The 27,353-nt window shown below is 29.9% G+C and overlaps 5 protein-coding genes across 10 annotated transcripts; 2 read left to right on the top strand and 3 right to left on the bottom strand.

Moving 5' to 3' along the window:
- The first annotated feature begins 327 nt into the window (after positions 1 to 327).
- On the top strand, positions 328 to 7,470 carry UGP (UDP-glucose pyrophosphorylase). 4 transcript variants are annotated; one of them, XM_066740259.1, is made up of 10 exons: positions 1,663 to 1,756; positions 1,997 to 2,229; positions 4,569 to 4,805; positions 5,304 to 5,486; positions 5,635 to 5,840; positions 5,930 to 6,005; positions 6,114 to 6,260; positions 6,368 to 6,506; positions 6,594 to 6,898; positions 6,993 to 7,470. In XM_066740259.1, the coding sequence occupies exons 2-10, from the start codon at positions 2,212 to 2,214 to the stop codon at positions 7,203 to 7,205; spliced, it is 1,524 nt and encodes a 507-aa protein (XP_066596356.1). In that variant the 5' UTR covers positions 1,663 to 1,756; positions 1,997 to 2,211; the 3' UTR covers positions 7,206 to 7,470. The 4 variants fall into 4 exon arrangements, with proteins under 4 accessions (XP_066596354.1, XP_066596356.1, XP_066596357.1 ...); XM_066740260.1 differs by having other exon boundaries at positions 1,696 to 1,756; positions 1,985 to 2,229; XM_066740257.1 differs by lacking the exons at positions 1,663 to 1,756; positions 1,997 to 2,229 and adding an exon at positions 328 to 604.
- A 408-nt stretch (positions 7,471 to 7,878) lies between these two features.
- ND-SGDH (NADH dehydrogenase (ubiquinone) SGDH subunit) lies at positions 7,879 to 9,214 on the top strand. The gene is made up of 3 exons (XM_066740263.1): positions 7,879 to 8,088; positions 8,412 to 8,635; positions 8,780 to 9,214. Exons 1-3 carry the CDS (start codon positions 8,001 to 8,003, stop codon positions 9,080 to 9,082), a joined length of 615 nt encoding a protein of 204 aa, XP_066596360.1. The 5' UTR covers positions 7,879 to 8,000; the 3' UTR covers positions 9,083 to 9,214.
- A 271-nt stretch (positions 9,215 to 9,485) lies between these two features.
- On the bottom strand, positions 9,486 to 13,281 carry LOC136781371 (membrane metallo-endopeptidase-like 1). Of its 2 annotated transcripts, none has more exons than XM_066740236.1 (18): positions 13,155 to 13,281; positions 12,980 to 13,095; positions 12,744 to 12,905; positions 12,582 to 12,665; positions 12,091 to 12,299; positions 11,822 to 12,019; positions 11,620 to 11,733; positions 11,407 to 11,548; positions 11,220 to 11,340; positions 11,067 to 11,157; positions 10,835 to 11,008; positions 10,658 to 10,758; positions 10,509 to 10,567; positions 10,375 to 10,426; positions 10,233 to 10,300; positions 10,011 to 10,156; positions 9,747 to 9,914; positions 9,486 to 9,665 (listed from the first exon to the last, which is right to left on the bottom strand). In XM_066740236.1, the coding sequence occupies exons 1-18, from the start codon at positions 13,184 to 13,186 to the stop codon at positions 9,489 to 9,491; spliced, it is 2,214 nt and encodes a 737-aa protein (XP_066596333.1). In that variant the 5' UTR covers positions 13,187 to 13,281; the 3' UTR covers positions 9,486 to 9,488. The 2 variants fall into 2 exon arrangements, with proteins under 2 accessions (XP_066596333.1, XP_066596334.1); XM_066740237.1 differs by having other exon boundaries at positions 12,980 to 13,092; positions 13,155 to 13,236.
- A 409-nt stretch (positions 13,282 to 13,690) lies between these two features.
- LOC136781379 (membrane metallo-endopeptidase-like 1) lies at positions 13,691 to 19,535 on the bottom strand. Its single transcript, XM_066740250.1, has 18 exons — positions 19,455 to 19,535; positions 19,324 to 19,388; positions 19,071 to 19,232; positions 18,913 to 18,993; positions 18,534 to 18,730; positions 18,234 to 18,431; positions 18,029 to 18,145; positions 17,806 to 17,947; positions 16,915 to 17,035; positions 16,756 to 16,846; positions 16,518 to 16,691; positions 16,344 to 16,444; positions 16,219 to 16,277; positions 16,092 to 16,143; positions 15,950 to 16,017; positions 15,728 to 15,873; positions 14,101 to 14,268; positions 13,691 to 13,980 (listed from the first exon to the last, which is right to left on the bottom strand). The coding sequence occupies exons 1-18, from the start codon at positions 19,484 to 19,486 to the stop codon at positions 13,804 to 13,806; spliced, it is 2,151 nt and encodes a 716-aa protein (XP_066596347.1). The 5' UTR covers positions 19,487 to 19,535; the 3' UTR covers positions 13,691 to 13,803.
- Positions 19,536 to 19,865: 330 nt separating this feature from the next.
- Positions 19,866 to 27,210, bottom strand: LOC136781377 (membrane metallo-endopeptidase-like 1). Of its 2 annotated transcripts, none has more exons than XM_066740247.1 (18): positions 27,076 to 27,210; positions 26,883 to 26,953; positions 24,890 to 25,051; positions 24,648 to 24,728; positions 24,358 to 24,569; positions 22,445 to 22,639; positions 22,257 to 22,370; positions 21,998 to 22,139; positions 21,789 to 21,909; positions 21,613 to 21,703; positions 21,382 to 21,555; positions 21,214 to 21,314; positions 21,091 to 21,149; positions 20,953 to 21,004; positions 20,717 to 20,784; positions 20,489 to 20,634; positions 20,232 to 20,402; positions 19,866 to 20,159 (listed from the first exon to the last, which is right to left on the bottom strand). In XM_066740247.1, the coding sequence occupies exons 1-18, from the start codon at positions 27,105 to 27,107 to the stop codon at positions 19,980 to 19,982; spliced, it is 2,172 nt and encodes a 723-aa protein (XP_066596344.1). In that variant the 5' UTR covers positions 27,108 to 27,210; the 3' UTR covers positions 19,866 to 19,979. The 2 variants fall into 2 exon arrangements, with proteins under 2 accessions (XP_066596344.1, XP_066596345.1); XM_066740248.1 differs by having other exon boundaries at positions 24,890 to 25,074; positions 27,076 to 27,144.
- Positions 27,211 to 27,353: the final 143 nt, after the last annotated feature.

Below are 27,353 nucleotides of genomic sequence, written 5' to 3'. Positions count from 1 at the left end.
CACACAATGCGATTTATATTCAAATAAACCGCGCAAACGAATATTGATCGAAAACAAATCTACCACCAAACCAAGCCGACTGTGAAATTTTCAACATATGTACATCTGTCTTTTCTATAATAAATAAGGTAAAATCTGTTTTCTTTCACGATGGGTCATTTGGTTCCTCAATGTTAAAGCTTATTAGAATTTAATTTAAAATGGCAATGGAATACTTCGAGATCCACAGAGCCATTTAAACCGTTAACCTCGCCAGTAGAGACTTTTTTTTACGTTTTCTGTCCGAAAACCGGCGAGACTGGCCGAGTCTGATTCTCAGGATCAAGTATCAACGCTAAAACGTCAGTTAAGGTTGTACTCGTCGGATTTACTAGAAAGATTGTTTCATTTTCAAGAAAATTTTAAGTTTTTTATTTGTAAGCTTTCGAAATTCAAACTAGCAAGTTTGAATCCGTTCCAAATTCGAATACCACAAAGAAGATACAGGTATTCACGCCTATTTTTGTCCTTCTCTTGACCTTGCAGTGGCTCTTGAGGGCCACCAACCAACTCAGCAAAGCTGTCTCGTCAAAGGACAAGAATGCTCGCTGTCGACGATAGGAAGGTAAATTTTACTAAAACTTGTAAACACCTTAATTTTAATCATGCTATAAAGCGCTTGTAGCCATTCTATATAGAGTGCTACCATATTAATTATGATTAATATAAGTCACACAATCGAATACTTCACTCATAAAATAATTCGTATTTTACTGATGAGCTCATCATTTGTAATTAATATTTCTCTATTACAATTAAATAATACTTAAATTTAATATTTTCAATTAGAACCTCAAACATCTGGGACAGTTATACAGTCATAATAATAATATTATTTCTTATGCTTTTCCTAGATTATAGTAGCATTTTCGATGAAAGTTTATCTGTCTCGATTTTCCTTTCGGAATGTTATTAATGCAAGCTTTGTAAACAAGAAAAGACCGTGGCTCTTATTCGTTAAAACAATGCAGTATTGTCTGAAGAATTTCTTATCAGTGACATAATAGCTCTTATCTAAGGGAAATGTTTAACTCACTGAGTAGTTATGACTAAAAAAAGCTTGAATTGTCTCCAAATGACATTCAAGCAAGTTAATGCTTTTCGAATGAAGTGGGGTTGGTGATACAGTTTTGTATAGGATGATGTAAGTTGATAAGGAAGGGAGGGTCACGTAAAAATCGTGTGGGCTGATGATGATTTCTGCATGATCTTGATTTGTACACGTGTTGATAAAATAAAAAGGTCAAAAATATCATTATTGCTACCTTTCTTCTTCTTAATAAATTTTCATATTATTTTTTAGAAGTGTGAAAAAAAACTCCTCTTTAACTAACCTTTAGCAGTTTTAGGTTAAGAACTAAGTTCAAAAAAGTTTGTGTTTCTTTCTTCTTTAATTTATATGTTTTGTGCGATTGTTGACAGTATTTGCAATTAAAGATATTAAGTCTCGAAAAGAAAATTAATAGTTTTTCAACTAGCAGACGAAAAATTTCCTACAGTTGAAGAAAGTAGAAGCTTTGTGAGAAGTGAGGTTATACGAAAGGGTTACATGCTCTAACAAGGTGCCAGTACTGATAACGCAGTCGAAGGTCACAGTGATAATAACGAAATGTATTTACAGCCAGACAGAGCCACAAGAAAATCAGTCTCGATGCGTTCGTTGTTGCTCGCACGACGGAATTCCGACATTTCTGTTAACACTAGATTGCCTGAAGAAGTAAAGTCATTTTGACTGCTTTTTAATTTCAGTTAGAGGAAAATATGTATATAATAATAGAATTAATAGAATTTCTTAGGATTTTAAGACTTTATACAAGCTTATGTATAAAAAGTCTTAATATTCTAAGAAATTCTATTATTACAAACACTATTTTTCTAACTGAAATTAAAAAGCAGTCAAAATGACTTTACTTCTTCAGGCAATCTAGTGTTAAAGTCGTTAAAGTTCGAATTTTAGGCTCGCAGTGACTCCCAATCTTGATACTACTTGTTAATCGAATGAAACGTCACCGTACCGCATCAGAATTTTTTGCCTTTCTTTGTTTACATTTTTGAATTTTCTCTCCGTGAGTAGTCCCCTTTGTCCACTGTGTATTTTTGCCAAAAGTCAACACACAAGCTTGGCGGTTAATTCTTTTCCGCTCTGAACGTTTCTGAATAACTACTTCGAAAATGGAATATCTTTTAAAAGTAAGTTCTCTCAAGTGAAGAAAAGATAGAAACATAAATAAGATTCTTTGATTTTATCATCAATTAATTGTCCCTTGATTTTCCAAGTTTTTTTACGCCAATTTTCTAGTTTATCGCGTGTTTTATAATAGTTTTCAACATAGTCTATGTGACCAAGGACAACAGTTTTATTTAATTATTTTTAGCAAGATATACAATTGAGAATTCTTACAAAAATAAAATTTAGAGCAATTTCGGGATAACATAAATTGTAGTTTCATTAGATTTACGTGATAATTAGAAGTGATTTAGTTACATAGAAGAATATAAATGTAAAATATAATATGAAGATGAATTAAACATGTAAGAGAATGGAGACTGTGGCGCTAGTGTTTATCGGATGATACTTAGAACAATATACAATATTGCTAAATCATTTTATGCCATGTAATTGAAGTAAGTAAACGAGTGTAAATAAGTGAGAAAATAATTAATCTTCCAAGAGATGACATAGTGGTACTTGTTGTTCACAGAATCTTTCGCATTATTCTCTATAAATAATTGCGTTACGCCACAACATTAATTGTGAAAACACAGTGAAATTCCATCGTCAATTGGATGAAAATTATATAACTTAGCAAGTCATTCAGTATAATATGTTAAAAATGACACATTGTCTGATTGGTTAGAAAACTTAACAAGTATATATAAACAAAAATTCCATCATAATATTTATTCAGACTATTTCACTCTTGTATAAAGTAATTTCAATTCTATATTTTAATGTTTGTTGGCCCCTAAATATTAGAAACTGACTAATCAACCAGTTATTACTTGTGTTACATAGCATTCGAATCGAGGGAGGTAGGAAGTTAGTAACTTCTGAGAAGTTTGAAACGTTTGATGATTTTTTTCATTGCTTTCAAAATAGGACTGGGACAATTGAGGCGCGTAGAAAGGATTAAAAGATTAAACGTAATCTTAACTCACGCGGAGTGTTGGATTGATAATTTATTCACTAATGGGCGGTGGGGGGGGGGGGGGGGGGGCACTCGACTACTGTTATAACCGTTGGAAATTTTACACGCGTTGTGATGTTAATTATTAGGAACCGTTGGAACACGACACTCAGGCTCATGGATATTTTGTACTTTAAATTAAAATATATAATGAAAGCTTTTAAATTTTATATATGCGTTATCGCGCTCCTTCTCATTTATTTTTATACATATACACCGTTAATATTTATTTTAACTGTACTTTACATTTCGCGCAGCACTTAATTGGTTTAGCCGATAGTCTCTAACAAAAAGAAAACGTTTGACTAAACATTGCCTGCTAAATGGAATATTTAAGCTTTGTTACCTCTTTTTAATTATTGTATTTTTTGTTTGCCTATCCTATTTATACGAGTGCTTTTACTTGTAAACAACCATTAAGGAATAATGCATTTTTCTAACGATTTTAATGTTTTCCATTATCAGCTGATCTTTTCTTATCGTGTCACCCCAGTTTCACAATGATGATCAAACGACTCGCCTGTACCAAATTACACAAGGAAAATTTGTATTCTATCCGTAATTGCAGTTTTGCAAGAAAATTTCACTGCGATTAATATTCTTACCGTCTGGAATTTTTGCATTTTCGCTGTCCGCGCATTATAAGTTTCCGATTGAGAAATTTAAAAAGTATATACTTTCCAATAAAAATATCTACCAAGTACGAAAATAATTTTACGCATAAGTTGGAGTTTAAAACGATACACGGTACAAACACGTATACATGTTAAAATAGAATAAAACAAAGCAGCTTTAAAGAGTCGACGGTTATCATGACATTTAACATGGAAATTATTTTAAATTAGCAATTAAGAATAGAAAATTTTTATATATTTTACAATTTAAAGTATTCCATGAGATATAAAAGACAGTGGAGAGAGTAAACAAGTGCCACTTAGAAAAATGAAAAACCCACAAAAAAGTGGTTCATTTGTTAATAACTTTACTGACGTTTTTTGATAAATAATTTTTAATCCAGCTTCAGCTGATCAGATTGAATACGACAATTTTAGCATAAAAAACTTTCATAGAATAATTATTAATTTTAATCGAGCCTATTATTTTTTTAATGAGAATTTGACAGGATAATTTACTATAGCTAATCATACAAATTATTTTATTTATATTATACGTAAATTTGTATAGAAAAACGGTTTTTATCTTTAAACATTTTTTTTTATCATAAATTTATTAAGGATGATTGACGTTAGCGACAACGAAATTTGGAGGCAGATCTAAAAAGAAAGTAAATTATGATTCAATTAATTACATATATATTTTTTTTTCGCTAAACATTATCAGGCACGTGGTCACACGAGAAGTCCTTCAGATACCCAGGCATTCAGGAAGAGGACCAAGCAGGATGCTGAAATAGAGCTGCAGCAAGAATTGGACAATCTGCTGGAAACATCTCCAGAAAAAGATAAGGATGAATTCCAAAGGATGTTCGATGGCTATACAAAACTATTTAGAAGATTCCTTGAAGAAGAAGGACCCTCCCTAGACTGGGACAGGATCCAAAAACTCCCTGAAAATTCTGTAAATATTGCATAATAACAAAAAACCTGACAATTATTTAATTAATTTCATTAAAACTTAAAAAAAATTAATTTATATATATATATCTAGTATTTTATTTAAATTAAATTCAACTATATAGTCGTTCAGTTTCACTAGTAACTTTTGGACTCATAAATGTACTATAGTTACGTAATTTTTTGTACGTCTGCTCGTGTTAAATTTTACCCACAAATTTGAATCTGAATTCATAGTAGTCCCTGTCAATGGTGTGATTAATTTGTTATTGCGATGCAGATGACATGCAAAATTGTTTTCTGTACATCCTGTATATTTGCGAATCTCAGTATTAATACTGACGTCTGCGCGATGATGCATGTCCTTTTGCACCGAATAAAATGGTCCTTGTTTGTTTTGGATTTTAATTATAAACTTTATTTTTAATTTGGTTCATTTCAATTGTCGATCGATTTTTGGTTATTCGTGAATTGGCGTTATATAAATATGTTGTGTTTTTAGATAAGGGATTACGATTCATTGAGGACTCCTACTCCAGAAGAGATAAGAGTTATGTTGAATAAGCTGATCGTCGTTAAACTGAATGGAGGCTTGGGAACGAGCATGGGATGTCATGGCCCTAAATCCGTTATTGTGGTCCGCAATGGTCTTACCTTTCTGGACCTTACAGTTCAGCAAATCGAGGTAATTGTAGAGCTGTTAAATTCACTGATTTATGAGTAGTTCCAAGGGAGGGATAGAAGATAAAAGTCATTAATGCAAAATTATATTTATCACTGGACACCAAACCAATTTTTATGGGCGCAAAATTAATTTGATTTTTTGTTTTCAGTATCTGAATAGAACCTATAACGCGAGTGTTCCGTTAGTTCTTATGAACTCGTTTAATACGGAGGAAGACACCTCAAGAATAATCCGAAAGTATAAAGGAATCGATGTGCAAATTTATACATTTAGTCAGAGCTCCTATCCAAGAATAAATACAGACACTTTACTGCCCATAGCTAAGGATGTAGATGTACAAGAAGATATGGATTCGTTAGTTTTTTTTTTAAATATTTTATATTTATTCGCATATGTGAAATAATATAATTATCAGGAAATTAATAATATATAATTTCTTTTAGATGGTATCCTCCAGGACACGGTGACTTCTATGAAAGCTTCAACAGATCTGGTCTTTTGAACAAATTCATTAAAGAGGTAGACGATTGTCCTATTTTTATCTGGCTTCATTTCAATCATGTATTTTTTAAAAATAATCCGATAATGTAAAATATATGTATACACAAAAAATGATTCTACACACAGGGACGCGAATATTGTTTTATATCAAACATTGATAATTTGGGCGCCACAGTTGACACGAAAATTCTTCAATTACTATTATCGAAGGAAGAAAATACTCCAATGGAATTTGTAATGGAGGTCACGGATAAAACTCGAGCGGACGTTAAGGTAAAGCAGTAGAAATATTTTTAGAACGTTGATTGAACAGTAATTCTATCCTAACATTGCTCCAACAAAAGAACCTTGATATTCAATGATCTGTAATTTTTTTGCAGGGAGGTACTCTTATCCAGTACGAAGATAAATTACGTTTGCTCGAGATTGCGCAAGTTCCTAAAGAACATGTAGATGACTTTAAATCAGTCAAAACCTTTAAATTTTTCAATACAAACAATCTATGGATTAAATTAGGCGGTAAGATTAATAAAAATCCTTATTTTCTGTTTTTAAACATAGTTAATATTATATAACTTAAGTTAAATTATTAACATTTTTTTCTAGCTATTCAACGAGTTTTGCAGTCCAACAAATTAAATCTAGAAATTATTGTTAACGATAAAACACTAAGCTCCGGCCAAAGTGTCATTCAACTAGAAACAGCTGTAGGTGCTGCTATGAAAACCTTCGAAGGAAGCATAGGCATACATGTACCAAGAAGCAGGTTCTTGCCTGTTAAAAAAACATCAGATCTCTTATTGGTCATGAGCAATTTATATGCATTGAAAAATGGCTCATTAACAATGAGCTCACAGAGAATGTTCCCTACTACACCCTTTATTAAACTCGGAGATAATCATTTTGCAAAGGTAATAAAATAATGAATTGAATTATATTAGTAATATAATAATATAATTAATTTTCGTTTAGAACTAATAGAGATCATTTTTATGGTTTCTTTAGGTAAAGGACTTCTTGACAAGATTTGCATCGATACCAGATGTTTTGGAGCTGGATCACTTGACAGTTTCGGGTGACGTTACTTTTGGTAAATCAGTTTCGCTAAGAGGAACTGTAATTATCATAGCTAATCATGGAGAACGCATTGATTTACCATCAGGAACTATTCTGGAGAATAAAATTGTTTCTGGCAACTTACGCATTTTGGATCATTGAGGAATTAAACTGTTGCTCTCTTTCTCTCTGTCTCGTACGTCGCATATAATAAAATCGATGGTCACAGCCGGCTGTGCCAAAAAATGAATTGTATATATTTTAGAAAACGTTTACTAGTCACATACAAAAATTGTATATAAAGTTATATGGAAATTGTTTTAATATCATGAATTATATGAGAGAAATGCTTGTCTTGCAGGAATGGTCATGTTTTAGTCGTGTGTTGATGAAATATAAAAGAATCTTTTTTCAATTTTAACAATAATTTTTTATTTTACTTTCCTATATTCTTAAATAAACTTTTAATTCACATCGAAAATCCGAAAAAATTATATATCATATGCTTTGACTATTTATGTTATACTATCAAAATGGAGGTGTATACATTATATTTTTATATATGTATAAAACAATTAGCCTAAATTTTAATGGTAAATTGTAGATAATATAATAGACAAATATATAAAATCTCTGTAATACTAGTGTTATGCATAGTATAGATTCATTATTCGAAAAGATGCGACTTATAGCAATTAAATTTTAGAATATTTAAAATTTAAAGTTTCTGGAATTTGTTGTTGACAATAAGCATAAGTAAGAAGATAAAACCCACTCCATCCAAAACTAGCCAAGTACTCCCATTGTTTCTCTGATAATTCTCACAATCTTTCTTTCCTCTCTCGCTGAAGAATTTACGAAGTATCCCGATCGAATCTCATCGGATTTTATTCGTTCGTGCTGCGTGCGCGCAGTGGTGAAATTTAAAGGAAGGTGAATTGTTAAAAATAATTTAAAATGACAGTTTTCAGCTGCCTTTTGGGCCCCTTGACCCCAAAAATATCAGCTTTTGCACGAAGCTTACCAATCAGTGCTATAAAAACTGGTAATTTTTCCTTTTAAAACTAATACATTGTTATTATTTCACATAACCTATAAACTTTTATTAACAATGTTTAATTACGTAACTGAACAATTTCTTTTATTTTCCAATGCACATATATGACAAAAGTCAAATTAAAAAAGTAATTGTTATGGCCAGAATTGAATCTATTATTGACAGATAAATTTTTTTTACTTATGAAACAATTGAATGTTTCTAATACTAATATAAAGTGTAAAGAAACAAAAATAATATAGATTAAAAAGATGTAAATAATTATAATTAAAGTGTATTTTAATAATTTTCAATGAAAGTACTTATTCCAGGTGCTGTAACACAAAAGAGATGCATGTCAGGAGGTCCTAGAGCTATGGTTGTTAAATCAACAGAATGGCAATATACTAAATCAAAAGATTTACTTCACTTCTATTCTATGTTGGGGCTAATACCAGTGGGTATTACTATATTATTGACAAATATATTTATTGGCCCTGCTCAATTACAACCAATTCCAGAAGGTTACGAGCCAAAAGAATACGAATATTATAAGGTAGGTTTTCTGGTTTATAGTTTTAATTTGATGAAATATTTTAAAGCTTTGTTTACCAACCAAAATGTTGTTATTCATATCTGTTTATTTGGGCTTGTATTATTGTATCCTGAATGAAGGTATAAATTTATACATTTTTTTCAGAATCCTATAACAAGGTTTTTTGTTCGTTGGTTTAGTCAATCTGAACAATTTTATTATGAGTATGACGCGCATAGACATGAAGTTGAAAGGATTTATACTCGGTTAGATGCATTGCGCAAATCTGCAAAATATGTATCCCAAGACGGCATAGAACCAATTCGTTATTATCAGCCACACAACTTTTCTTCAGCAACTAACCAAACATTAGACCAAATGTACTTCAAGGAAGATGAACAAGTTTTAAAAACTACTTTATTTGATAATTTAGAAAAACCTGGTGATAAAACAAATGAAGAAGAATAACTAATTAGTGTACAAATTATATAGATAAGTTGTGAGTGTGCTTGAATTTATAGTAATAGAAAGTAAAGAAGTTTGTACTTCTTTATCTGTAATTTTCTAAATAAGAAAATACACAAATTCCTGAGGAAAAGATTTAATACTTTCTGTTCTTCATCCAAAAAAACATTGTGTTTAATTTTTTTTATATTACTGTTGACTATCTATATAGAAGTATTTTTAAGTCACCATTATATAAATATATTGAAATTGTATTTACGTTAATTTTATTTGTTTATGAAATACCTGGTAATTGCTCATTAAATTCTTTGGGTAGACAAGTGGAAGGTGGCAAATATGATATTGGTAAATGTAAGGAGAGAGGTTTTGTCAAACACTCAGATAGCGATTCAATTTATATAAGATATTCTTATAAAATGGAACATTTTTCTATTGGATTCATGGGAGTACCTGGATCACAATTAAAGACACTTGGAAACTTCCTATGATTTGAGACACTCCCTATAACTCTGGATTCAGATGTTGCATGACAATCATTTAAATGGAGGTTTTTTAATATTTGTGTTTCCAAATTCCGACAATATAACTGTAAAAATATAACATGAAACTAAGAGTAATTGAAACCACGAATTTCTGAAAAATTGAAATGTGCTAAAAAAAAACTTACACGAGCAAATTGTACGAAAAATAATTTATCTGAGTTATGTGTTTCGAGTTCCTCCAAACGTACATCAATACCGCCATTCTGACTTTTGAAATCTTCGTGAGCATCGTATGACACTTGTAAGGCAGCCGAATCGGCAATATTCTCCGATACCGTTTTTTCTCCATTGACCTATAGGGAGCATCAAATTATATATAATTACTATAATCAATATTGCAGAAAAATTCCCAAGTGTTTTAGTTTTAATTAATCAATTCTTTTACTGACGCAAGTATCATATCCCTCTTTTGATAATTCTGGTATTAAGAATTTACTGAATTGATCTATAAAGCATTTAGCTTTCTCCTTATAAATTGCAAACATATGGGGTGACCACCAATTCTTCAAATTTCCAAGTTTATCAAATTTATGACCTTTGGAGTAAGAAAATACTATGTTAATCTTATGTTTTCTTATTTTGTTTGAGAAATCTTTTTTTGTTAAACTTACCCATAACGTCGAAAGCATGCGAAATCTCGTGCGCTGCTATATTACCAATCGTAGCATAATTCAGAAATCTGAAATAAATAGAAATATTTCACATTGTAATTACTTTATAACTTTTAATTTTTAAATTATTTTTTAATCTTACTCTGGTCTGTCAGGGTCAAAAATTGGATATTGTAACATTGCTGCAGTGATAGCTGAAAAAATTTTAATTTTTAGTTTTATTCGAATTTATTCTAACTTTTGACTATTGATTAAATAAGTAAAAAAGAATTTTACTTAAGGCATTTTGTGTCCGTTTATAAGATGCATCTTTGTCAGTTGGCTCTGAGTCCCATCTAGGAAATAATACAAAGAACTGTAATGATTAATAACAATCTTTTGATTAGATCTAAAATTTTAGATATACAAATGTAGAATTTATTTACTCGTCTCTATTAAAAGGTGTTCTAAGTGCAGCCAATTTTTTTCTGGTTTTTAATAAATGAATGTTTATGATACTTTCCAGATAATTTACCCCAAGCTTGAACTAAAATGATTTATCTCATTAGAAGCATTAAATCTTTAAGCACAGAGTGGTATTTTGAAAAATAAAAATTAATCACATCTTTGTAATAATTCTCAATGTATGTTTTAGAGAGGAAATCAGGATAGCCTATAAGTGTTTTTATATATCTGACTTTTTCAGCAGATTTCTCTCTAGTTACTTCATCCATCCAACTTATTTTACTAACAACTTTTTCAGCTACTTTTAAAATGTGGTCAACAATTTTTTGTACCTATAAAATCATGTTTTGGTATTTATTCAGTTAAGGAGAATCTTTAGAAAAGACTTACTTTTCCTTTAATATTTTTTGTCATATATCGAGTTATGTATTCAAATGAAATGGCTTTTTCCAAATTAGGTTGCGTCAAACAGGATGGCTCTCTGAATTAAAAACCAACAAAGTATCATTCCGAATATAGTTTGAACATTACAATGAAAATTACCTGATATTATTCGTTATTAAGTTTTGGTCAGCATTGCTGTAAAATTCATCTCTTATATCAATGAGTGTGGAATCACTGTAGTCTATCATATAAAGTATTAAAGTCCAGATGATATAGTTAACTATATTAAATAATTAAATTGATTTATTAGAAAAAATTATTAATCTTAAGTGCAATGATTTTTTACCAATTGTACGAGGTCTTGTCTTCATTAAAAGTGCAGGCAATTGTTTGAAGAATTCTATGTCTGCAACATCTATCATTTCTGATTTTTTAATTTTAACTTTAGCTGGATTAAATAAAAGTTCTATTATTTCTGACCAATCAATCTGTAAATAGATTATATTTTATTACAGAATGAGCAATTTTCATGGATTTTGTATAAAATAATTTCTATTACTTTGGATACTGAGCTAACTTTCCTATGAGAATCATATATATCTTGAAATTGTTCAATAGTAGTACCACTGTAAATTTCTTCAATGTTGACATTGTTCGAAGCTGTTACTTTTATCTAGAAAAATGCGTGAAATTGATTTATATAAAGAGAAATTTAAAACTTTATTAAATCAATAATCTGTAATTGTAAAGTTTATACTCACACGTGCCAAACCAAGTTCAAATTCGATCATCTCGTTGATATCAATATGTATAAGTGGAGCATTCCTTTTTTTACCAGCTTGTTTTCTAAGATGCAGGGCAACATCAGTTATGAACTTCTTGTATAATTCTATTTGCTTTTTAAGTTTTGGAACTTCCAAAAGTCTTGTGCGAGGTAAAATTGTAGTAGGTTGAGTGATCTTTAAGAAAATAATAATTATATCAATTCGTGCAGAATGAAGAAATTTTATTCTAATTTTTTACATAATACCGAAATTATTCGAGATGAAGAATTTTTCAAATCCTGTACAACTGAGATTTCAAATAAAGCAGTGGGTTGCCTAATTTCAAAAGATTTTTTCAAAACTGATTGCCAGGAGCTACCAAAAGAGAAGAGAGGCTCCGAATGAAGCAATGGCCAGTCACCAATTTTTGTTAATTGATATGATAATGGACTTGCTCCATTTCTATCTCTAGCATCTAAAATTAGGAAACATCGATGCAGTTAATTTTTATTCTTATACATATATAGTCCAATGATCGAATTTCAACTGGCACAAATCATTCCTTTTGAGCCCATTGTATGACAGTAAACATATGCTCGTTCTGGAACAAGGCTTAGGGAATGTTTCAGAATTCTTAAAGTGTTTAAGAAAATTTGTTTTCTACTGTCATAAAATGGAATTAAAAAATGTTATTGTAAAAGAATAAGTCTTTGAAAAGATCTAGGAATTTTGTAGATAATTCATTAGAAAATCTCACCAATATTTTCACAGGATTTGTAGATATATCTGGCTTTTTTTAATGCTTCAGTACTAGCATCTGTCCTTGTGTTATTTAAGATATCTGCATGGAAATTACTTTATATAATTGATCTACTATGTATATTCTTTAGTACTGAATTATTAATATTGTTATATTTACCAGAAATTCGATAACGTAAGGTGCTCAACAAACGTTGATAATTATTAACGAAAACCTCCTTAGGTGGAATAGGGTGGGTTTTTAACCAATTACCACAAGCATATTTGTAAAAATTTTTACAAGGGTCGACTGTAAAGTCGATTCCACTTTTTAACTCTTGTGCTAGAAAATATTTCTAATAGATTAAGCAGAATTAAGGTGATAAAAATATGCTTATCAATTTTGTATTTATATACCAATTTCTCTACATCTTTCTGTTTTACAAGTTACGTAGCTTTCTTGGGCCTGCGAATGCTGTAAGCAGTGTATAGATGACTTGTTGGTACCCAGTGCAAATTCTGCTAAGAATCTACTAAAATTGCATATAATACCATGTGTCTACAGTGAAAATGTAAAAACCAATGTACTTACGTTAATAGAAGAAAAATTGTTATTTCACTCATATTTGTATAGTTATATAGTTGTAACTATTGTAGATTCTCTTCCATTTTAATTTAGAATAATTTCTTCTTTATAAAGATGAACACTTGGAGCATTTTGTGACAAATTAATGATTGAAATTCTCTGATACTATTGGCTAGTAATATCGGAATATTCATTTTTAAGAGCACATATAAGGATAGCATATAAAATAGATAAAATTTATCGCTTTTTCAAGTTGATAAATCTATTTTATTGCTAATATTTTGGTCACCTTACGAAATTCAACTTTCAGATAGAGCATATACTTACCTTGCTTTATTTTATGTTACATATATATTTCTTTTAATGTTAATAATTGTAAGGAAAATATCAGTGAGTATTTTCTACTGCATCTAGCAATAATTTTATGGTTACAAGGTAGTTGTGCAGAATAATAATTTTAATTGAGCCAAATTAAATATGGATAAAGCTGTTATTATTATAAGATAGAACATTTATTTATTCAATTTATGTAAGACTGTTTAAATTACATTGAAAAACACTTGTGAAACTTATGATTTATATTAGATAGAAAATAATTCCAATAACATAGTAATTTATATCAATCCCAATTATGTAAAACAAACTATTGTTATCGTTACAATATGGTGCATTTTTTTACTGGATTCATGGGGCTATTTACTTGACAATCAAAAATACTTGGAAAGTTTTTGTGATTTGAAATAGTTCCCCAAAGTCGAGCTTCGTACGTTGCGTGGCAATCTTGTTCGTTGATGGATTTCAATTTCGATGGTTTTATATTGTTACAAAAGAGCTGAAAGAGACGTACTTAATTAGTTAAATTATTGGATCAACGTTGATCGTCGAATAATTAATGATTTGCAAGAAAATAATAATTAAAAAATTTTGCGTTTTTCTCCGCTGAAACACTTACGTATCCATATTGGAGAAAGAATAATTTATCCGAACTGAAATCTTCCATTCCGACCAATCGTACATCTATATCACCAGTTTCCTTTTGTTTCTTTTTGAAAGCATCGTACGCTATTTGCAAAGCAGCCGAATCTGCGATATTCTCCGATAACGTGCGTTCTCCATTGATCTATAAATACCACGAAGATGTAGAGAAATTAATGTTATATATATATATACATTGTGAGGCATTTAAGCCACTCCAAAGCATTAATACAAAAAAGCACGTGTCTCCTTAACTATAATAGATATTCAATTTTTACATATGACCTTTCTGAAAGCAAATTACGTATATAGGTGGGTATATACATTATGAGGGATTTGAGTCGCCTCAAAAATTTAATACAAAAAAGCACGTATCTCCTTAACTATAAAAGATATTCAATTTTTACATATGACCTTTCTGAAAGCAAATTACGTATATAGGTGGGTATATAAATTATGAGGGATTTGAGTCGCCTCAAAAATTTAATACAAAAAAGCACGTATCTCCTTAACTATAAAAGATATTCAATTTTTACATATGACCTTTCTGAAAGCAAATTACGTATATAGGTGGGTATATACATTATGAGGGATTTGAGTCGCCTCAAAAATTTAATACAAAAAAGCACGTATCTCCTTAACTATAAGAGATATTCAATTTTTACATATGACCTTTCTGAAAGCAAATTACGTATATAGGTGGGTATATACATTATGAGGGATTTGAGTCGCCTCAAAAATTTAATACAAAAAAGCACGTATCTCCTTAACTATAAGAGATATTCAATTTTTACATATGACCTTTCTGAAAGCAAATTACGTATATAGGTGGGTATATACATTATGAGGGATTTGAGTCGCCTCAAAAATTTAATACAAAAAAGCACGTGTCTCCTTAACTATAAAAGATATTCAATTTTTACATATGACCTTTCTGAAAGCAAATTACGTATATAGGTGGGTATATACATTATGAGGGATTTGAGTCGCCTCAAAAATTTAATACAAAAAAGCACGTGTCTCCTTAACTATAAAAGATATTCAATTTTTACATATGACCTTTCTGAAAGCAAATTACGTATATAGGTGGGTATATACATTATGAGGGATTGAGTCGCCTCAAAAATTTAATACAAAAAAGCACGTGTCTCCTTAACTATAAGAGATATTCAATTTTTACATATGACCTTTCTGAAAGCAAATTACGTATATAGGTGGGTATATACATTATGAGGGATTTGAGTCGCTTCAAAAATTTAATACAAAAAGACGCGTGTCTGTAGTCACATAAGCACTTTTGTCGCTTGAAGATTTTAAAATAAAAAAAAAAAAAAAAAAAAAAAAAAGACGCGTGTCTCTTCAAGTATAAAAGACATTCAATTTTCACATATGACCTTTCTGAAAGCAAATTACGTATAGGTATAGGTATATACATTGTGAGGCACTTAAGCCACTCCAACGCATCAATAAAAAAAAAACGCATATCTCCTTAACTATAAGAGATACGCGTGTGTTTCTGCAGCCATATCCTGGGGTGCCTTAAGTGCCTCACCCTGAATATATATATATATATATATATTTAAATGGAATGACTGATCACTCACGCAAACATCCGGACCGCCCATCGATAATTCTTTAATGACAAATGTCTTGAATTGTTCCACGAAGCACTTGGCTATATCACCGAAAACCTCATACATACGTGGTGACCACCAATCAACCAAGTTTCCATACTTATCGAATCTGTGACCTTTCGAGCAAAGAATGCGATAGTTTGTAAAAATGATGATTTTTTATTTAAAATTATGGAGAAAGTGGTTGCATACCCTCCACGTCGAAAGCATGAAAAATCTCATGGGCTGCTGTAAAACCAACCAAAGCGAAATTCAATACCCTGAAAAAGTGAATTTATTGTACATGAAAGTAATTTTGTATTCAAATTTTAAATTATTCTAAATGTCTTCTCACTCTGGTCTATCAGCATCGAAAATTGGAGGTTGCAAATAAGCAGCTGTTATGGCTACGAAAATTTTTTTAATTATTAATTTGTTTCAAATTTTAATAATAATTGACAAATAATTTGAGGAGGCCTTACTGAGGGCATTGGCAGTCATTGAATAAGAAGCATCTTTCTCAGTAGGCTCTATTCTCCATCTAAAATTTATTATTCATTAAAATAAAAATTTTTCATAAAATTTTTATCATTATTTACAATCATACTCAGTTTTGCTATAAGGAGTTCGAATTTCAGCCAAGTTTTTGAGGGATAAGAATTTTTGAAGATTTATCATACTTTCCAAATAATTGGAACCTAATTGCAACTAAAATTATAAAATTTTATTAATAATTAATTATGTGAATAGAGGATAGTTTTTGTTAGAAAAAAAAAAATACATCTTTATAATATTCATCAATAACATCATAAGTGTAAATATCAGGGTAGCCTATGAGAGTTTTGATAGCTTGCACTTTTTCCACAGATTTTTCTCTAGTTGGTTCATCCATCCAGCTACTTTTACCAACTGTTTCTTCAGCTACTTTTATAATATGGTCAATAAATTGTTTCACCTGTAAATTTGTATACATGATACTAAATATTTTAATTTCTGGGCAGTCTTTTAAATATACTTACTTCTGTTTTAGTGCTTTCTGAAAAATATCGGTTTACGTATTCGACCGAAATGGCTTTTCTCAAAGTTGGATGCTCCAAGCACGTTGCTTCTCTAAATTAAATACAAAATATATAATTAAATAACTGAGGGACAGCTAGAAATATTTATTAAAAAATTACCTATTCTTTTCTTCTGTATCTTCCTTAAAGAAATTGGAGTAAAATTTATTTTTTAAATCTATCAACGTTTTGTCACTGTAATTTATTGTACGACGTACCAATGTCCAAATCATGATATTAACTGACGCCAATAATGGGGGGATAAAAAAACATTAAAATAAGGCTTACATTAATAGGAATCCGTATACCGACATTACAGAGAAAAATCTATTTCGCATGTAGCGTCTTCATTTGTCGACGGATTGTAAAGTTATTGCATGTTTTTGGAAATGCTAGAAGCTTGTCTATTAAATTACATTGGGAAAATTAACAAAAAATGAAAAAAAAATTTTTGTTTAAATAAATATATCAACATTATTGAGAAACAATAAATAAATTGAAAAATCCCCCAACGTACTTTACTAGATAATGTTCCTACGTTTAAAAAAAATCCACAAAAATGCAAATCCGTCAAGAAATGACGTTGCTGCACTTGAAATAAATAATAGAAGAATTTCGTGATTCAGGAAGTCACCAACACGAATTTCTTCTATTATTTATTTCAAGTGCAGCAACGTCATTTCTTGACGGATTTGCATTTTTGTGGATTTTTTTGAAACGTAAGAACATTATCTAGTAAAGCCCGTTGGGGGATTTTTCAATTTATTTATTGTTTCTCAATAATGTTGATATATTTATTTAAACAAAAATTTTTTTTTCATTTTTTGTTAATTTTCCCAACGTAATTTAGTAGATAAGCTTGTGGCATTTCCAAAAACATGCAATAACTTTACAATCCGTCAACAAATGAAGAGGCTACATGCGAAATAGTTTTTGCCCTGTAATATCGGTATACGGATTCCCGTTAATGATTTGTTGTTATAAAGAGACAGCAATGTGTGTGTGTGTTACCAATTGCACGTGGCTCAGTCTTGTTCAAAACAGATGGTAATTTTAAGAAATAAGCCAAGTGTGGAGTCTGTATGAATTCTGATGCTTCAATTGCAAATCCAACCTCGTTAAATAAATAATTTATTAAATCCAGCCAATCCATCTGCCAAGTAAAAAAAAAACTTATTATAAACATGTGCAATTTTTATCAAGAATTTCAAACCTTTAAAACTTTTCAATTTACATTGGAATTCGAATCATCCTCCTTCAGCTGCGAATAAAATATTCTTTGAAAATTTTCAATCGTCATTGTATCGTACATTTGGTCAATGTTTTGGTTGGCTTCTTTTGGAACTGATATCTATGAACAATTAAATTTGATCAATTATTATAAGCAGTGTATTAATCGTGCTAATTAATAATAATAAAATATTTAAAGTTTTCATTACCTCTACTAAATTAAGTTCCAAATCGATCAGTTCATCGATGAACTTTTTCATGTGCGAAGGAAAAGCACAATTGTGAGTTTTTTTTGTGAAATACGAAGCAATGTTATAGATATATTTCCTGTACTGTTCCTTAAAATGTTTGCTGTTTCGAGTTAGACTACTTAATGATCGAAATAAACTTTGAGTGGGTTGACGAAGCTATAAAAGTAAATTCTTTTATTAAGGAGAGTTTGTATTATTGGAATATTTTTTTTTCAATATGTAATATATTAAAAAAAATATATATTTATATGTATATACTGTAATCATTAGAGTTTTGGAATCTCTCAGATTAGGTTCAAGATTTATACTGAACAAGGAAGTAGGCTCCAAAAATGCATATCCTTTTTTGTAATATGTTTGCCACGTTTTTGTTTCACCTGAAAAAGTTGCTGGCCAGCCACCTAATTTTTTTATCATTTCTATAATTGGTTTTACTTCATTTTTTTCGATCGTTCCTAAAACGCGTTAAGCAAAATTTTAGTGAAACTTGTATGTATCTTATAGGAAATTATTTTCGTAGCACACGTATCGTCAAGAACGTTTCCTGAAACATTCCAACGTGTCGCATAGTGTTCAATTTACGACGTTCGAACGTTTTAAGTGCGTTTCTTAACAAATTTCTATGAAATTCTCTCACCAATATCCTTACACATTTTGAACAGATCTCTGGCTTTGTTTAAAGCTTTACTATTTCTAGGCCTCGTATCCATTAAGATTCCTGAGGAAAAAAAAACACTTTTGCTATCGTTTATTGTTAATTATTTTACATTTTGTCAACAGAAAAATTTTTTATACCTTTGATTTGTGACTTTACATTTTTTGACAATATCTGGATGGAATTAATGAAGGATTCACCAATGGGGATTGGGTGCTTTTCTTTCCACGATCCACAAATGTAATCGTAAAAGTCGTCGCAAGGATTCGTCGAATTTTTTATTGAATCAATAAATTGATTTGCTGTAAAGACGTTTAATAATGAAAAATGTTCATCATTTTTGCATAATTAAACTCTTCAAAATTTTCGTGTTATTATTTTCTTTATAGTTACCAATTAATTCACATTTTTTTGTTTTGCAAATTTCAATTCTTCCTACTGCAACCATTACTGCGAGTCTAATAATTAAATACAAATATAGTCATGCTGAAAAAATTAAAATGCAAAGACGAAGATACACTTACGAAAACACAGACAAAATTAATAAATAACTCATATTTTTTGATTAAAATTGTCTTATTACTGAATTGCGTTCAACTCTCTTAACTATCCTGTTTTCCAAAAGATATATAATATTTTATTTATACCTAGAAACACGCTTTCACTATTTTGTGATAAATAAAAATTGTAGATTAAAGTTTGCTAATGTACTATTGGCTAAAACTATCGAAAAATGTATCTTAAAATGTATACATAAGGAAGCTTATAAAATATATTACTGCATTGTGTTAAACCTGATAAATCAATTTTATAGCAAATTCTGTGTCGTTGCTATAACTGCTCTAAATATATATATATAAAATAATTGTCAGCAACCTGCTTTTCCATAAACATTATTTAATGACTATTGTTAAAATCAAAGTTTTAGAATTTTTAACACGTTATATTTATTTCAAAGAAAACAATAATTTTTCTTTACAGTATATTAATGTAAACAATATAAAAGAGAATAATTTCATTCGACAAAACATTTTTATAAAGAGAAATTATTATCTTAAAACTGAGCATTTTTTCGATGGATTCATAGGTGTGTCTGGTTTACAACTAAAGACTTGGTGAAAATCCTCGTGATTTTGAATGCTGCCTCTGACCCTGGCTTCAGGTGTTGCATGACAATCTGGATCAAGGCAGTAGGCAGCTTTTCCAGGTCTCGTGTTACTACAAAAGATCTGCAAAAAAATGGCACTCGAAAATAAATATTATAAAAAATAATTTAATAAAAATACAATTAACATCCTCACATAAGCATAATGCATAAAAAATAATTTCTGTGGGCTGTAAGATTCCAATCGTTTCAATCGTACTTCTTTAGTACCACTCGTTCGTTTCAAATAATCTTTGAAAGCATTGTATGCTATTTGCAAGCCAGTCGAATCAGCAATATTTTCTGATAAGGTGATCTTTCCATTGATCTAAAATTGCAGTGAAACTTTACTAAAGCTCTAAAAAAATCGAGAATCCAGATTTTATTATTTCATTTAATTGCATGGGCACTCACTTTAACATTACGTCCTTCCACTGACAATTCTTGTATTACAAATTTACTGAATTGATCCACAAAACATTTAGTCTTCTCGTAAAAAATCTCTCTCATTTCTGGACTCCACAAATCAACTAAGTTTCCATATTTATCGATTCTACAACCTTCAGCAACGAATAAAAAAATGAAAAAGCGATAAAATAAATTTTTTTTTAATTAATTATGATTTAATTTCTTTTTACTTACCCCTCATGTCGAAAGAATGAGAAATTTCATGAGTCACTATACTGCCAAGTGCAGCATAGTTCAGTACACTGAAAAATGCAGAATAATATTTTTTTCGTTGCAATAATTTGTTTTCTTTGCTCCTTCATAATATTTTTTGCGACAATATATGGAAAAAGTCTTTTATATTTATATAATGTTGCAGAAATATTTATTATTATTATAGTCTGTGTGAATTATTGCAGGAACATCATTACCTTGGTACATCTTCTACCAAAACAGGAAATTGCAAGAAGCCAGCTGTAACAGCTAATAAATTATTATTGTTATTAATAAAAGTTTATATTTTATCATAGATTGAAGAGTCATTGAAAAGATAGAAAATTAATATTTACTGATATCGTTGGTTAATGTGGAGTAAGTAGCACCCACTTCGGTTGGCTCATCTTCCCAGCTAAGATAAAATATAAAGGATAAATCATTTTCAGCAATAAACCACTCATTATTTCAATTCTTACCTCGATAATTCAGACCTTCTTTGAAGTTTACTCAAGTCTTTTTGCTTTTGGAATCTATAAAGATTTATCATACTTTGTAAATAAGTGGAGCCAAGTTTAAACTAAAATTAAGGAGACTTTTAGAGATTCGGTTATAAACAAAAGATTATCTTTGTTTAAAAATATTACATTTTTATAATAATCGTCAATAGCTTCTGCAGTGTAAGACTCAGGATAGCCTACAAATCTTTTTATAGCTGACACTTTTTCCATAGTATTTTTTTTACCTGCTTCATCCAGCCAACTGATTTTACCAATGGTCTCTTCTGCTACTTTTATAAGATGGTCAATAAGTTCTTCTGCCTGTAAATATATGTTTACTACTGGATAAATGTGAATTTTTATTGATAAAACACTTACTTTGGTCTTAGTGTTTGTTGAAAAATGTCGATTTAAGTATTCGAGTGAAATAGCTTTTCTTAAATTTGTATGCCCCAAGCACGTTGTTTTTCTATATATGAAAGAACAGTGAAATATATTATTATATATATGTACCAAAATTGACAGAAATTGGTAAAAATTCATAGATTATTTACCTTCGAATCGTTGGCATTTCATCCAGATTAGTTTTAGCATAAAATTCATGTATAATATGGGTTAATCTTGTATCACTGTATTTCATCATACGTCTAATCAAATGCCAAATAATGTAATTAACTATCAAAAAAGTTATGTTAAATAAATAAATAAGGAGGAGCCATATCGAATTAGCAATTATTCTTAAGTTATCAATTAATTAAATTACCAACTGTACGTGGTTCAGTTTTCCTTAAAACAGATGGTAGTTTGCTTAGATAGTCCATGTGTATAGGATTTATAACATCTGTTTTTTTAATTTTAATTCCTAATGGTTCAAACACATACTTTATCGTCTCCAACCAATTTATCTGTAAAGTTACAAACGTATACAACATTATTAAAAAATTACAATTTTATTAAATGTTTTTGAAGATTCTTTATTTTCTTATATGTATATATATATATATATACATATAGGTATGTACTTTAGCTTTTGGATGATTTCCTCCGAAAGAATTATATTCCATTTGAAAACCTTCAATTGGCATGTCATTGAGGAGTTGATCGATATCAGCATTCTCCACAAGTGGGATTTTAATCTATGAGAAAAAACCTTTATAATTAATCTTATTTGGATATTGCTCGAATTAATTATTAATATTGTTATACTGACTTGTGCCAAACGTAGTTCAAAATCTACCAAATCATTAATTTCTTGCTCCATATCTTCCATCACACTTAGACCTTTCTGGTTTATAAAATGCAAAGCAACATTACGAATTTGTTCTTTGTAATTATTTATCAAATCTAGATCCTCTTGTTTCTCAAATGAAATTCCACTGGACAAAACTGTCTGAGGTTGGAAAATCTTGAAATTAACACAAATTTGCATTATGTTACAGTTAGAAATAAATTTGATCAATTATGTATATATATAAGCAATTCCACCAATTTGGGAACTGGTTAAACCGACGCACATCCCAGATTTTTTTGATATTCTCAGATCTTGTACTCTTTATCGATAAATGATTCTCTAATTTTTTTCAGAATTTTTTATCCATTATTTACGACGTGATTATATTGGAAAATTTTTAATTTTAAGTACGACCTATCTTTTAATTAATTTTCTATACTTTTTCAAATAACTTAATAAATTTTTTTCACACATGATTTCCATGTAAAAAAATCTCACCTTTCCAGTGGAATAATTGTTTTTCTAGTAACATCACTTTATACCGAAGAAATTAGCGTTTAAAGTATAAAAATCAATTTTTCAGGAAATGCGTATTTTTTTCGTAAAGTTGAGAAAATTTCACATGGAACCTGTAACTTTCAAAATGGGATTCCTATTAAAACTCGTCGATTCGATAATAATAAAATAAAAAAAAAGAAATAATAAATAGTTTACCACAAGTATTATGGACTATCTCGATTCTTATGGACTTTTTTCCAAGTACGACACTAGAGCCTGTAATATTTATTCGAAATGACTTAATTTTATTACTATACATATAGAGACCGTGCACACCAACACAATGACAGTGAGATAAGAATGTATATTGGTGTGTATGCATACTATCAGCGCAAACTATCGGTCAATTTTCGCAGTTTTTGAATGTAATTTATTTATACGTATACAGTTATACATTGACACTTCGCTATCATTGTGTTGGTGTGCACGGTCTCTATAAGTGCCGGTGTCTTTGCGTAAAAATCGGGATTACGTAGGAGTACCAGATTAAATTTTTTTAATTGTAGTAATAGCTCCCCCAATGTGTTTTTTCTACTCTGAATATCATTTTTTATTTTTAAATTAACTTCAAACCTATACAAATGTTAAACTTTAAACTTTCATAACAAGAGTATATTAAGGGTTGGGGAACAAAAAATTTAGGTTGGTACTCCTACGTAATCTCGACTTTTACGCAAAGGCACCGGTACTTATAGTAATAAGATTAAGTCATTTCGAATAAATATTACAGGCTCTCTAGTGTCATACTTGGAAAGAACGTCCCTAAGAATCGAGATAGTCAATAATACTTGCGGTAAACTATTTTTTATTTCTTTTTTTTTTATTTTATTATTATCGATTCGACGAGTTTTAATAGGAATCCCATTTGAAAGTTACAGGTTCCGTGTGAAATTTTCTCAACTTTACGAAAAAAAAAAAAAAAAAAAAAAAAAAAATACGCATTTCCTGAAAAATTTGCTTTTATACTTTAAACGCTAATTTCTTCGGTATAAAGTGATGTTACTAGAAAAACAATTATTCCACTGGAAAGGTGAGATTTTTTTACATGGAAATCATGTATGAAAAAAATTTATTAAGCTTTTTGAAAAAATATAGAAAATTAATTAAAAGATAGGACGTACTTAAAATTAAAAACTTTCCAAGATAACCACGTCGTAAATAATGGATAAAAAATTCTGAAAAAAAGTCGAGAATCATTTATCGGTAAAGAGTACAAGATCTGAAAATATCAAAAAAATCTAGGATGTGCGTCGGTTTAACCAGTTCACGAATTGGTGGAATTGCTCATATATATATATATATATATATATATATATATATATATATGTATTTACGTGTATCATTCCAGGAGCATCAGGGTGTCTATTTGCAGCGCTTTGAATATCGAATAAAACGTAATCTCCAAAAATATCAGGCACCTTTTGGTGAATGTTTTGCCAGGAGGAATGTAAACAATTTAACCTTCTCCTTTGCTGAAGTAATGGCCAACCCTTAATCTTTTTTAAATAGTCCCAAATAGGTTTTATACCCTCTTTATCGAGAGCATCTGGTAAGAATGGAAATATAATTTTAATAATGATTATAATCAGGAATAAATTCTCTCACGAATACTTGAAATTCTCACCAACATCCATACACATTTTGTATAAATCTTTGGTCTTCTTTAAAGCTTCTGTACCTTCATTACTCGTATCGGTTAAAATATCTAAAAAAGTGACGTTTCTAATTAATTAAATATCAGATTATATTGAAATAAAAAAATGTATTTCGTCTCTTTAAAAAACTAATACTTGAAATAATAAAGTAATAAGCAACAAAATAATATTTAATTCACACATTTTTTTAAGCATCAAAATGTTTTTATACCTTGTATATTAATGTATACATTTGCATCTAGTAAATCGAGTGTTTCGATTGAGAGCAGATCTGCGGGAATCGCGGTGTTTTGCTTCCAAGATCCACACATGAATGTGTAAAAATCGTCACAAGGGTCCGTGGAAAAATTGATAGCATTAAATAGTTCATTTTCTGCGTAACATTCATTTAATTAGCTGCAGAAAATCTAACATTTTTAAGAGATTCATTGTTTTATTTATATATACATGGGGCATTCTTTGCCAAATTGGTAACCCCCTGCCCACTTCAATGTTTGAGATAAAATAGTTTTCAGCATATGAAAATTTTCGTTGAAATGTCTATTTTCTAATGCCGTTAGACGTTTATGAAAATTCAAAATGGCCGACCTAGAAACGAGGCTGAAATAAAAAGATACGTAAAATTTAATCTAATATTTTACAATAACTTTTTCACCGGGTTTAATGAAATTACTCTACATAGGCTATTTTTATGTCTTTTGCCAAAATGGCCGGTAAAATGTAAAAAAATCCACAAAGCTCATTTTTTTTTATTAATATCTTCTTGAAAACTACAGGCTTAAATAAAAATTGCTGTAGAATAAAAATGTCGTAGAATTGATTGAATAATACTCTTAAAATTTTTTAAAATTTTTGGAAACGAATTATGAATATTATGATTTTGCAATTTTTCAAAAAACCAAAAATTATTTCCAAAAAAATTGAAAGTACTCTTCAACAAATTCTAAGACATTTTTATTCCACAGCAATTTTTATTTAAGGGGAATCTGTATATCGACATTACAGAGCGAAATCTTGCGCCAAACGAAACGGCCTCATTTCTTAACCGATTTTAACGTTTATGCACCTTTTTGGAAACGCTAAAAGATTATCTAGCGATCTTCGTTGGTCAATTTTTTAAATTTCACTTTTTTTTTTAGTTTTTCATTGTTTGAAAAATCGGCCAACGAAGATCGCTAGATAATCTTCTGGCGTTTTCAAAAAAGTGCATAAACGTGAAAATCGGTTAAGAAATGAGGCTGTTTCGTTTGGCGCAAGATTTCGCTCTGTAATGTCGATATACAGATTCCCCTTAAGCTTGTAGTTTTCAAGAAAAAATTAATAAAAAAAAATGAGCTTTGTGGATGTTTTTAAATTTTACCGGCCATTTTGGCAAAAGACATAAAAATAGCCTATGTAGAGTAATTTTATTAAACCACATGAAAAACTTATTGCAAAATATTAAATTAAATTTTACGTATCCTTCTATTTCAGCCTTGCTTCTGGGTCGGCCATTTTGAATTTTCAAAAACGCCTACCGGCATTAACCCTTTCGCTGCTCCAGACGTATATATTCGCAATAAAAAATGATGCCCCATACGCTCCAAACGAGTATTTTCGCGGCTTGTTCTTATACAGGGTGAGGCACTTAAGCCGCCCCAGAATACGAATGCCGAAAGAGGTGTATCTCTTTAACTATAACGGATATTCAATTTTTCCATAGGACATTTTCGAAGCCTCTTGTTATTTGCTTTCAGAAAGGTTCTATGCAAAAATTGAATATCTTTTATAGGTGAAGAGATACGCGCCTTTCTGCATCCATATTCTGGGGCGGCTTAAGTGCCTCACCCTGTATATAGTTTACTACTCATCACGACAATTTTCGCCTTGTATTATTTACGTTTAAACATCTGTGAACGTGTTCCATCCTGCAAAGTGAACTTTACATAAGAGAATCGGTATTTATATAATTCTATACATATCACTGCTCCACACGACTATCTTCGCTTTGTATTATTTACGTCTGCAAAGTTAACATTGCGCAAAAAAATCAGAATTATTGCGCACAGCGGATACGAAATCTCAAAACGCGTGGCACAGTCAAAAGGTTAAGAAATAGACATTTGAACGAACATTTTCATATGCTGAAAACTATTTTATCCGAAAAATTGAAGTGGGCAGGGGGGTAGCCGATTAGGCAATTAATGCCCCATATATATTTATACCTATTCGTTTACAGCTTCTTGTAGTGCAAAAATCATAATCCGTCGATTCCACGATAAACGTTCTTGCAAATCTAATAAAATTATAGAAAATTTCACTTTGAATTCCTTATTTAAGCATATTTGATTTCTTTGTAATGACAATACTTTGAACCTCATCGACGTAATTAATAAACAAATTTCAATCTATACTTACATCAGTACAAGCAAAATTAATAACTGGCCCATAATTGCACTTTGAATTCAAACTAGTCATTGGCATTCCTCTTAACTGTATATCGTATATTTCAAAACTGTCTATTACTTCTTTCTTGCCAAGGATCCCCTTTTTATGAACGTTTTATGATAAAACAGTGATAAAAAATTAGCAATATCGTATAACTTATCAAAGTAATTTCTGATATTGTACCTATAAATATAAATTTAAACGTATTATATTTTATATTTGGTGTGTATTTACGTTAGTAAATCAAT

Source organism: Prorops nasuta, unplaced genomic scaffold, assembly GCF_024137725.1.
Source record: "Prorops nasuta isolate Cenicafe-Biocafe unplaced genomic scaffold, Cenicafe_Pnas_1.2 PNAS00022, whole genome shotgun sequence".
Classification (NCBI taxonomy): Eukaryota; Metazoa; Arthropoda; class Insecta; order Hymenoptera; family Bethylidae; genus Prorops; species Prorops nasuta.
This window is presented reverse-complemented; position numbering and strand designations above follow the sequence as displayed.